This window comes from Tenrec ecaudatus, chromosome 6, assembly GCF_050624435.1.
Source record: "Tenrec ecaudatus isolate mTenEca1 chromosome 6, mTenEca1.hap1, whole genome shotgun sequence".
NCBI lineage: Eukaryota > Metazoa > Chordata > Mammalia > Afrosoricida > Tenrecidae > Tenrec > Tenrec ecaudatus.
The window spans coordinates 132,569,211-132,581,907 of NC_134535.1; the positions used below are offsets into that span (position 1 = coordinate 132,569,211).

Consider the following 12,697-nt stretch of genomic DNA (forward strand, 5'->3'; position numbering starts at 1 on the left):
GTTGTGTAAAGCACATTTGTACATTCATTGTCCTCATCATTCTCAAAATATTTGCTCTCCACCTAAGCCCCTGGCATCAGGTCCTCGTTTTTTCCCCCTCCCTGCTCCCCCCTCCATTATGAACCCTTGATAGTTTATAAATTATTATTTTGTCATATCTTGCACTGTCCGAGATTTCCCTTCATCCACATATATGTTATCCATCCTCCAGGGGGGAGGTTATATATAGATCCGTGTAATCTGTTCCCCCTTTCTCCCTCACCTCACCTCCACCCTCCTGGTATCGCCACTCTCACCACTGGTCCAGAGGGGATCATCTGTCATGGATTCTCTGTGTTTCCAGTTCCTATCTGTACCAGTGTACATCCTCCGGTCCAGCCCGATTTGTAAGGTAGAATTGGGATCATGATAGTGGGGTGAGAGGGAAGCATTCAAGAACTAGAGGAATGTTGTATATTTCATCATTGCTACACTGTACCCTGACTGGCTCGTCCCTTCCCTGTGGACCTTCTGCAAGAGGATGTCAAAATTTCCACAGATGGGCCCCAGGCCCTCTCTCCACACTCCCCCTCATTCACAATGGTATGATATCTATATATAGATATCTATTTTGGTCTTTGATGCCTAATACCTGATCCCTTCCACGCCTTGTGCTCTCACATGCTGGTGTGCTTCTTCCATGTGGGCTTTGTTGTTTCTCAGCTAGATGGCCGCCTGTTTATCTTCAAGCCTTTAAGACCCCAGATGCTATATCTTTTGATAGCCAGGCACCATCAGCTTTCTTCATCACATTTGCTTGTACACCTGTTGTTTTCAGAGATCGTGCCAGGAAGGTGAGCATCTCAGACTGCCAAATTGTTAGAACAAAGTGTTCTTGTGTTGAGGGAGTATTTGTGTAGGGGCCCACTGTCCCATCTGTTTCCTTAATACTGAACCTATAAATATATGTAGATAGATCTATTTCCCCCTCATTGTATATAAATATCTTTACATCTCTACATGCCTGCATTTAGGTCTTAACTGCCCTTTGCCTCCTAGTTCTTTCCTCCATATCTTTGTACTTTCTTCTTGTCCCACTATCATGTTTAGCTTTCATTTGGGTTTCAGGAATTCCTCTTGGTTACATTGCTCAAGATTCAGCCCTGCCAGACCTCTTACACCCTCCTTTCCACTGATTTTGGATCACTTGTTTTTCTCATGTTACCCCAAAACTGTCATCCCGTTGTTCTCTCTTTCGGCTTGTTTATCCTTCCGATCCCTTCCAGGTAGACATGCAGCAGCAACAAGATATCTTTTAATTCTGGTGTGGTTTTTGTGCCCCTTAAAAGAAGTTTGGGGGACATTCTGTTACACTCCCAATTTACATACTTGAGACTGGATTTAGGAAGTAATTACAAGTGCCCAATAACTATAAATTATTTAGAAAGAAAGGAATCTGGTAGTACAGTGGGGTAAAGATAGGGCTGTTTACTGCAAGTATGGCTGTAAAAATCCATCAGTCTGGTCAGGCAAAGGTTGACAGTCTTGGGAAATCCTGTTTTAGAGTGGCTGTGGATTCTGTGAGTTGTATCAACTGTAGTGGGCATTGAGAAAGCACACTCCTGTCTTTATTTTGTAAGTGAATTCTGCTTTCATGCTGATTTGAAATAGAAAATCCTCTTGTAACTAAGTGAAAGAACAAATAAAATTGGACCAGATTGGGAAGAAAGGACTGATGGGAAAGGAATGAGGTGGAACCACCATGTCCTTTTCTTTAAAAAACGCTTATTGATGACCCTTCTTTTACTGGAAACAGATACTATTCCAAAATAATATTTAGAAGACTCCATGGAGAAGCAAGAATACAATACCATATTAAAAAATTCCTCCTCAGGAAGTTGCCATGCGTTTCACTTAAGGAGGAAAATTTAACTGATGTAGACTTGACCCTATGTAGGCTAGACACAGTTCCATCTGTAATGGTAAAAATCTGAATTGAAAGTTTATTTTAATCTGCCAATTTGACCACATAAAACATGTGTTTAATTTTCATATTTCAAATCAACTTAAAAGATGCCCTTTTTGATTCTTGCTTAAAGGATTTTTATATGAGGAACATTATTTTGACCTGATTAGTTATTTTTCTCACTTTTCTTCTGGCTTTCAATCTAATTATACTGACATTATCAAGGAGGATTAAAGCTACTTGTAGCTTAAAAAGTCAACAAAATGCTTTTCCTATCATCTTTGAATTGCCATAGGATTATGCAGACTTGAGCAGAGGTAAATGTGCTAACAAAGAACTATTTTAAAACTTTTTTATGTTAACTAAAATCCATCTATACTGGAAAGCAGTTTCAAAATGCACTGTGTTGCTTGAAGACAAGTTTGTATTTCTATACTCCAATATATGTCAACAGTATCATTTTGAAAGTTGCAGTAGATGCCCAGGTTTTTGCTAAGTCAGTATGGTGCTGAAAGTGATAAGGAGGGAGGACTCAAATATTAACCTGAAATATTGTAATCAAGGAGTTCCAGATACTTCTCTACTCACATTTTGCTATGTATGCTTAGTACCACATGTAGTATTAATTTTGCAGTAAAACCTTTAATATTGCTTCAGATACAATGCCACAGAAGTTTAAATGGAGACAAGACTTATGGGGCAGCCAGATCTTAAATCTTGAATACAGGTGTAAGTCAGGTTTAGTTAATGAAAACCATTCTCACACTTGAAGAGTTAAGAAATAGAATGAGATAGCTACATTAGAAAATAACAAGATATTGAATGTTTAAAAGAGAGAAAATACCTATTAGAGAATATTTAAAATAACTTCTTAAAAGAAACTGGTGAGATGCAAATTGTTTTGGGGCCAATATTTCAAATATTATCATTGTCTTTACACACAAGAAGTTACATCAGCAAATACTATACTGAGTCCTGTTCCTTAGACGGTACTAAGATGAACAATTGTTTTGCTTGTTATACTGGTTCCCTGCCCTACCCTCCTAGAGTCTGAAATTGTGCATTATGAAAGGTCATGTGACAGTGATCCTTGGTTTTTTTCATTCAGCCGGTGAAAACAATTTGATGTAGGTGGAAAGGAATGAGTGAAATGACTACAGTGGGTTGGTTTGCATCAGTTCTTTCTTATGCTGAAGGTAATGAATACTGCAGTTAGGATAGTGTGTCCTCTGGGTCATTATCCCTCTCCCCCAACCCCCCCAACACATTCCAGCTTGATAATGCTAGGGGGAGAGAAACCCACTACCATTGAGTCAATTCTAACTCAGTGAATCTATGGGGTAGGGTAGAACTGCCCCCTATCGATTTCCAAGACTTAATCTTTATGGGAACGAACAGCCTCATCTTTTTCTGGTGAGTTCAAATTGCTAACCTTGCGCTTAACCAGCTCCATGTTTAACATATTACTACCAGGGCTCCTTTTTGACTCACAGATACTCTAGCATTTCAAAGCTTTGAAAATTCTTCCAGAGCTTCCAGACAGCCTCATTTTTCTCCTGACATGTGCTGGCTAGTGAGTTTGAACAGCTGACCTTGCAGTCAGCAGCCTAACTTTTACCCCAACAACTCCACCGTCTTATTTTTGCCTTTAACTATGACTAAGTACCTTAGTCATTTCAATTATCCACAATTAGTAACAGAAATATCTACTGAATCTTCTGAGAAGAAAATTATTTATAGGAGCTTTAGAACAAATTCAAGATATATTTATGTACTACATTTATGTACTTTGAGCCAACTTGTTACTTTAACTCTTGGTTCTGTTACGCTCACTACTATATCACCAATAAATATTTACAATATTTTGGCTGAAAGATGGACAGATTTACAAAGGTAAAAGTAAATGTGTGGAAACTAGTCATTAAATTATTGCAGGATTCCAGAAAAGATCATGACCATATGCAATTGGATGATGTCAGTAAAGAAAGTCATAAATATTACTTTGAATAGGCTTGTAACAGAAAGAATTTACAAAAATAATAATTTATAAATCTTGGGCACTTTAAAGCATTTTTGAAAACTTAGAATTGTAAGTATGATAGAAATAAATTTTTAAGTAGATTTTAAATTAACAGCTAAAGCATAATCGTGTACAATGATTTGTAATACACAGTTGTCTTTCACAGCCAGTGGCAATTCCTGGCTGAAATTATAAGTTAAGAGACAGCATTTCATAATTGAAGGTGTATTATGTCTTAAAAACTATATATGGATTCCCTATAGAGAAAATTGGGAGGTTGGTGTTATAGTGGTTCGGAGTTGCGCTGCTAATCACAAGGTCTGCAGTTTTAAACCACTCCTGTTTGGTAGAAAGACGGGGCTTTCTACTCTCATAAACAATTACTGTCTCAAAGGGCCCTCCAAACCCTGCCCTGTGGGGTCGCTATGAGTCAACAGTGACTCAATGGCAATAAATTTGGTTTGGGGTTTATAGAGAAAATTAAGTAGTCCTGATTGTTTTCAGTGGTTAAACCTTTAGCTGCTAACTAAAAGGACAGTTGTTCACTTTTCTCCTGCTCTGAGGAGAAAAGTGTGGTAATCTACTTCTGATAATATTATAGTCTTAGAAACCCAGGGCAGTTTTATCTTTGTTCATACAAGATCACTGTGAAATCAGAATTTGTATGGCAGTGGTGGGTTGCTTTAATATAGACACACACCAAAAAAAAAAACAAACACTTAAGATGTTTTTGTTTTTTTATGAATTAGGGGGTTACATACCATTTTGCATTCAGTGACTTAAATAATTTATCACTTCTCATGGAGGATTGCCCTATTCTGTACCCCCGTCTCCCTCTTTTAGACTATTGCCTTTCCATTCTCCTAACTTTACATTTATCTACCCTATAGTCTATTTCCCCTTCCCTTCTCATCCCTGGTAACAATCAAAATATGTTTCTTACTGTATGAAAACCTTTCTGAATTTTTTATGTCAATAGTCTTATACAATACTTGTCCTTTAGTGATTGATTGAATTAAGCTCACTCAGTATTGTCCTCCAAATTCATTAATGTCCTCCAAATCCATTCATGTCATGAGGTGTTTTACACTCTTTAGTATTGCTTAGTATTCCATTGTGTTATGTACCAATGTTTGTTTATCCATTCTCCCACTGCTGAGGTTTTAAGTTTCCATCTTTAAAGGAAAATTTTAAACTTAAAAGTTTTTAATTTCATGTTTTTATAATAGTGATTGTATTTACATACTTCATAGTCAAACTATTTTTTAAGGAGTGAACAGGTACCATTAAAAATGGTTTCTGACTCCTCTCACCTAATCCAAGTTTCCTTTAGCACTGTTGCTAGGTTGATGTGGGCATATGTATTGTAACTAGAACTGTATGAGCATACCATGATCTGACTTAATCCTTGAAGTAACCTGCTGATACGGCTTGCTGTCTTCTTACCTGATTAACTCTACCACTTACACACTTAAGCAGAGTTGGGTCTTTTGGTACATATGTTACAGCCTCCCATTTCTCCCCTTTATTTTTCTTATACCATAAGATCTAGGATGTCAGACCTTGTCTCTGATATTTATCCTTTCCTATTATTATGTGACACCTTAGGAGTCCTAATGGCATGGCGGTTACATGTTGGACTATTAACTGCAAGGTCAACAATATAAAATCAGCCCCTCTGCAAGGGCTTTCTACTTCCTTAAGAGTTGCAGTTTCATAAATTCACAAAGGCAGTTCTACCCTGTCCTATTGGATTACTGTGGGTGGCAATCAATTTGATGGCAGTGAGTTTGGGTTTTGTTTGTTATTGTGTGATTTAGAAGAGTACTGGTGGGTTACGCATTGGGCTGCAAAACAAAACAAAAAAAAACCACCAAAATCTATTCAAAATTACTAGCTGCTCCACGAGAGATAGATTTCAAATATCCCTTACTAACTGCAAGGTCAGCAGTTTGACACTACCATCCATTCCCTGGGAGAAAGACTAGGCTTTCTACTCCTGTAAATGGTTAACAGTCATCGAAACTCAGAGGCAGTTCTACCCTGTCCTAGAGGATTGCTATGAGGCAGCACCAACTGAATGGTAGTGAGTTTTTTGGTGTCTTGTGTGACACAGTGCACTCGAGTATTTGTTGAAATTTAAAGAAACAATTATAAAGATACATAATAATTACTAGACCTAATGTTCATTTTGTGTGGTACAGACAATAAGAGCAGTTCTCAATATAATTATGAGAACCGATTACATATTGAAATATAAAAATTGACGCTGGAGAATATTATGTTGTATTATGGTTAATGTATGCTAGTTATTTTGAGATGGAATTAAGTTTTAAACTTTCGTTAAAATGGCTAAAACCAAGCTCATTATATATTACCTACATATTTTAAGCTACAGCAACAACCTGTTGCCACTGAATTGATTTTTGACTTATATTGACCCTAAAGGACAAAGTAGAGCTGCCTCATAGAGTTTTCAAGACTGTCTTTGGGGAAGTAGCCTACCACATCATCTACTGTGCCACCAGGACTTTTCTTTAAAATAAATTTTCTTAATTTAGCTCTAATGCAATTGAATAATGTATAAGAGTGGTCTAGACTTTTCTTTTTGTTAAGCAAGTAGAAAACCAGACAAGCTGAAAATGTCTTACTATAGAACATCTGATAATTTGAAATTTAGAATATTGTCTTAGTGTAGTAAAAATAATATAAAATATAATTCAACATGTTCACATGTATAAGTCAGTGATCATAATTATGCTCATCACGTGTACAACCATCATCACTGATTGTTTCCAGATTATTCTACCATTAACAATCTCAGTGTCCCCTGGCCCCCATTCTCCCACTGGTAATAACCAGTAACATTGTTATATATACATTGAGAATTACTACTTTAGAGGGTCACTGTGAGCCAGAATTGATAGAAGTGGAACTTTTTGTTGTTTGATTATTTTTACAGTTTTATTGGCTTGTAATTCATATACCATATAATTATTCAGTAATATTGAGTTGTGAAATCACCATCACAGCCAATTTTAGAAACTTTTCTTCCATACTCATTGTTGGTGAATCCTCATTTCCCCCTAACCTCCTCGGCCATGTCCCTAGGTAGTTATTAATTCAGTTACTGTCTGTAGAGATTTACCTGTCCTGGATTTCATAAATAGGAAGTCATACAAAACACCCCCCCCCCCAAACAAAACAACACAACACAACGAAACAGAAAAACCTCAATCAGAAATAAAGCAGGAAATATTAAAAGCTGAAACAACTTTCAATGGGTCAAACAGGACATCTGGTGATAAGGTGTTCTATTTTTAACCTAACTACATCTACCATAATCAACTTTACAATGCTTTCTGTTGCAAAGCAGTTATTCACATCCCTGGACTATGGTGAGAGGGGGGGTTCATCAGACACTTAATCCACGTGGGGACCAGTATTCAGCGTTTTACGGTTCATACAATTCCCTTCTTCACATAAGGATTTTACTATTTATAATGCTTGGATCACACAGGTTGGTGTGCTTCTTTCATGTGGCCTAAGTTGATACTGATGCTTGCTTGAAGACAAGCCTTTAAGACTAGTAGATAGACACTATTCTTTTTGTTAGTGGAGTATCACTTGGTTTCTTCACACTTTGTTATAGCACACTTATCTTCAGTGATCTCTTCTTAAGGGTGAGTATCAAGTAGGGCCATGTCATAAGAATTACTATATATACTTAAGTATAAGCTGACCCGAATATCAGCCAAGGCACCTAATTTTACCTCAAAAACGGCATTTTAAATGTGCTGAAAAAGTCAGCTTATACACGAGTATATACAGTAATTGTTCTTAATTGGGGCTAGAGTACAAACCCCAGATCCATTCATTTATCTATTTATATATGTTTCTGGTTCATTTGAGAGACAATTGTTATCATTTATGATAGAGGATTTTATAAATAATTTCCATGGGGCATAGGGTGATTCTATTGATGGTGTCATTAATTTCATCAGTGGCATAGAATTTAAAACATTGTTGAGAAAAGGAAATGGTACATGTATAGAAATACTTTTCAGAATGCAGTATATAAATTGTTGACTTGTACATACAGAATAAATGTTTAAGTAACTGGACACTATTTACATGAACAATGGGGGTTAGAGGTTTTTTGGTGTGTGTATGTGTGTTTAGTCTGTATGTTTGTCTGCCTTATCTAAGTGTGATCATGTGTAATTTGTCTATTTGTGACTGACATTCCACTCACTGTAGTTTTCAACCCTCATCCATATTGTAGCATGTGTCAGGACTTCATTTCTCTTGAGACTTGTTTGGAGGTTTTAGCAGGGGAGTGCAGCTACTCGTACACCCTTGACCGAAGGTCGAAGTTCGGTCTTCCTTCTTATCGGGGAAGGTCATCCTCTTCAACCGAGCGCGCAGCTTCGGGAGGGATGCACATGGAGCCGTGAGGGAGGAAGGGGACACCCGCCTAGCCAGCCAGATCAGCCGAATCAACCCTGGCGGTCAATGGGGTGACAGATGTCACAGCCAGATCACCTTCACATCCTCATTTCTCTTTATGACATATTTTACCTATCCATTTATATAGTGATACTTTCCATTAAAATAACAACTATCTTTTAAAAATGCATAACTGAGCTTGCAAGGGTAATCCCCAAGGTCTAGGAATTTAAGAAAAAAAACAACCCTACAAACCAGAATGGGGAAATTGTGAATCAACAAGACTTTTCTGGGAACGTTGCCAATCTTTCAAACGAAGACACTTGTTTTTTACCATCTGTGTGAAGATAGATGAAAATCTCAAGCCCTAGCAGGTATTGGAACTGAGATCCAATAAAATCAGTTTCCTTGAAGTGCTACACGTTTAATGAGAGAACAAACTAAAGTTAAATATTTCGGACACTGAAAAGACAAAGAATGCTTCTCCAGGTTAGCTGAGAATTCATAAACAAGGACTTGTATTAGTGAAATTTATGTGTAGGTATTTTAATTCTAAATCCATACTCAATCCATGGTACTGAATTGCATGTCTTTAGCAATAGGTATCTTATTTTGGAAGTAGAAAGTTAATTACAAAGTGAAACTCAGACACACATCAACAGTAAAGACCCTAAACAATATCAAGTGTGACTCTATAAACCAAAATTCTCTTTAAGCACAGAGTAATCTGTTCTCACCCTTGCCCGATTTACTGATGAGCTATTATTAGTAGCTTATTGTATTAATAGTTGTTATAGTTCCTGTTTTGTTCCAACATTATCGATCATTGTGATGTACTAAATGTTTAGCATCTCACTATATGTCTCATTTTCTAACATATAAAATCAATCTATTTTGGCTTTTGCTTTTAGGATCGAAAGTTAACAAAGTCTGAGAGGCAGAGATTTAGAGAAGAGGCTGAAATGTTAAAAGGCCTCCAGCATCCCAATATTGTTCGATTCTATGATTCATGGGAATCTACAGTAAAAGGAAAGAAGTGCATTGTTTTGGTGACTGAACTTATGACATCTGGAACACTTAAAACGTAAGTCTGTCAATATATTTAAACTTCTGAGAAATTGAGGATTTGAGTTTTCATATTTCAGATCCTAGTCTTTACTTATGTTGTCCAGCCTAGGCAGGAGTATACTAGCACATTTTCCTGCCCACAAAGCCTTCCTGTGAATAAAATGAGTTGATAATTATTTATTGTAAGTATTGAGATAAATTACTGCAGAATAAACCTAGTTATTTTAAGTCATACGGAATATTTTATAAAGAGTGGCCAAGGGCAGAAAACAAATGACAAGGTAGCCCTCTAGTGGTTAAAGTGAGGTTATCTCAAACCCCTGCCACCGAGTGGAATCCAACTCAGTGACCCTAATAGGACCCACTATTTAGGGTTTCTGAGATGATAAATCTTTACAAAAGTAGACAGTCTAATCTTTCTCCCATGGAGTTGCTGGTGAGTTTGAATCACTGACCCAATTCTTAACTCACTGTACTACCAGGGAATTTATTTGAATAAAGTTATTTTATAATCTTGTATTAGGTAGCTTTGCTGTATCTGTGCAACTGATGCATCAAATGCTTACATTAGTATATTGTAAAAATTATTCATATGAAATACTTGTAGTTCCATTTTCTATAGCATTAGAAATTGAAGCCCAAAGCTAATCTCTTTCAAGGAACTCAGCAAGGATCAATTGCAGAATTTGCATGTTCTCTCTTATAGAGAGCTGTAGGTAAAATGTAGAGTACACCTTTGTGATTCCAGGTTTCTTAGAGTATATGTTTGTACTCTTAGAAGAAGCTCTGGTGTAAATAACAGATTGGGATTTTTTTTTTTTACAACAGATGAATTAGAGTTCTAAAAATGGTGACTGTGATATATATTTCATTACTTGCCTTAAAGAGTTGACTGTATATCTTGAATACATTTATTCACTTGTCTATGCACTTGAGAATGTACAGAATTACATGTTGAAAGCCAACTGATCATTTCCTTCTTGCACATGCTAATCTCTTTATCCGACTGCTCTAACTCTGTGGTAACACCGTTTTCATAGTCCTCAAAGTTTGAGTTTTTCAAACCATGTTTTGATTTATCTTTTTCCTCTATACCTACTCATGCTGTGTGACTGGTCTACAAGGATTGTTAATTTTGAAAAATACTTCACTTCAATCCAATTTTATTTCTCATTACTATTACCTTATTTCAAATTTTATTGTCTAAAAATTTTACTATTATACCAACTTGACAACTAATTTTTAGATCCCTAGATACTCATCTATGAAATATGCCAAGGCATTCGACTGTGTGGATTATAACAGCCTATGAACAGCCTTTAGAAGAAGGGAATTACAGAACACTTCATTGTGCTCATGCTGAACTTTTATATGGATCAAGAGGCACTTGTGCAAATAGTAAAGGCATGTGTGGTTTAAAATCAAGAAAGGTGTATATCAGGGTTGTATCCTTTTACCATACTTAGTTAATCTGTATGCTTACCAAATAATCAGAGAGTTGCATTATATGAAGAAGTATGTGGCATGAGGATTGGGGTCAGACTTATTAGCAACCTATGACATGCAGATGACACAACTTGAAAGTGAGGAGGACTTGAAGCACTTGCTGATGAAGATCAAAGATTGTAGCCTTCAGTATGGATTACAATTCAGTGTAAAGAAGAACAAAATTCTCACAACTGACCAATAGGTAGCATCATGATAAATGGAAAAAAGATTAAAGTTGTCAAGGATTTTACTTGGATCCATAATCGGTGCTCATGAAGGCAGCAGCCAAGAGCTCAAATGATGCATTACGTTGGATAGAGCTGTTACCCAAGACCTCTTTAAAGAGTTGAAAAGCAAGCTTGTTACTTTGGACATTGAAAGGAAGACCAAAGAAGATTCGGTAAGCAAATCTGTTTTGGACGAAGTAAGGCGAGGGCTCCTTAGAAGCGAGGATGGCAAGACTTTGTCCTACATACTTTGGACATGTTGTCAGTAGAGACTAATTCCTGGAGAAAGACATCATGCTTAATAAAGTAGAGGGGCAGCAAAAGGGAAGGCCCTCGACAAGATGGACACAGTGGCTGCAACAATGAGTTCAAACATAGGAACAATTGTGAGCATGCACAAGACATACGGTTGCTATGGGTGGAGACCGACTTGATGACAACTAACAACAGAAAACTCAATACTTTCCAGTCACTGACTCATAATGACCCTGTAGTACAAAGGAGACCCACACCTTTCGAGGGGTTTCAAGGGTTTTAACACTTTATGGGTATAGATAGAAAACCTCATCTTTTTCCCTTTGAGCAGCAGGTGGTTTTGAACTGCTTCTCTTGCAATTAATAACCCAGCACATAACCACTACTTATTTAACAAACTCCCCTATCATTTTGGTAAGAACCTTTAAAAAAAAATCACCCCAGCCCATTGAAAGGGATCATGCCTTAAGGAGTCCTTAAAAATCTCTCCCTTACCCCCATGGTTTAATTTGCCATCTCTATGCTGATTTGCTAAATCATGACTTCTATACTGTTTTCCTGAGTTCTAGACCTATACATTTGCTAGCTACTGTAGATATCTATAGCCACTACCTCATTATGACCCAAACTAAACTCCTTTTATATAGTCTCATACCTTCTAGTCTTCTATCTCAGCAAACTGGACCTTCTCTTAAAAAAGAAAATACTACTAAATTGTGGATTTAGGGGTACATTTAAGTTCTCATTTGATATTTTCTATACAATTTGTTCATTGAAAATGATGAAGATTTTTAATAACATGTCAGCATTTTTTATGTGTTCTGGTTCAATTCTAGTATTCTAGTGATCTTTACCCTTTATCTTATCTTTGCTTTAAAATAATTGCTAACTTTGGTCGTGTGTGTGTATATGTGTGTGTGTGTGTGTGTGTGTACGTGTGTGTACACCTTTAGGTAGAGCACTATACTTTTTTGTGTGTAACTCAAAATCCTAAAAGGTGTTCCCAGAATAGCTTCAGTTTAAAGTTTAAAGATTATTTCAGGGCAGTTACTTCAGGTAGTCCTCTGGTCTCAACTGGTTTAATAAAATGCCATTGAATTGATTCTAACTCATGGCAACCCCAATGTGGGTTGCCAGTCTGGTGTTAACATTTAGTTAGTCTTCCAGTTTTGTTGAATAAATTCTATAATTATTCCTATTTAACAATGTATTGGTTATCACTTTTTGTGAAATATTTTGGCACTA

General features: G+C 36.7%; 1 protein-coding gene across 7 annotated transcripts in view; it reads left to right on the forward strand.

Annotated features, from left to right (window-relative positions):
- The window catches only part of WNK1 (WNK lysine deficient protein kinase 1), a 135,119-nt gene that overhangs the window by 37,533 nt on the left and 84,889 nt on the right, over positions 1–12,697 (forward strand). For all 7 annotated transcript variants that reach the window (XM_075552230.1, XM_075552231.1, XM_075552232.1 and 4 more), the window contains exon 2: positions 9,326–9,498. In XM_075552230.1, the coding sequence (XP_075408345.1) occupies positions 9,326–9,498 (173 nt within the window). The remainder of the gene's footprint in view (positions 1–9,325; positions 9,499–12,697) is intronic.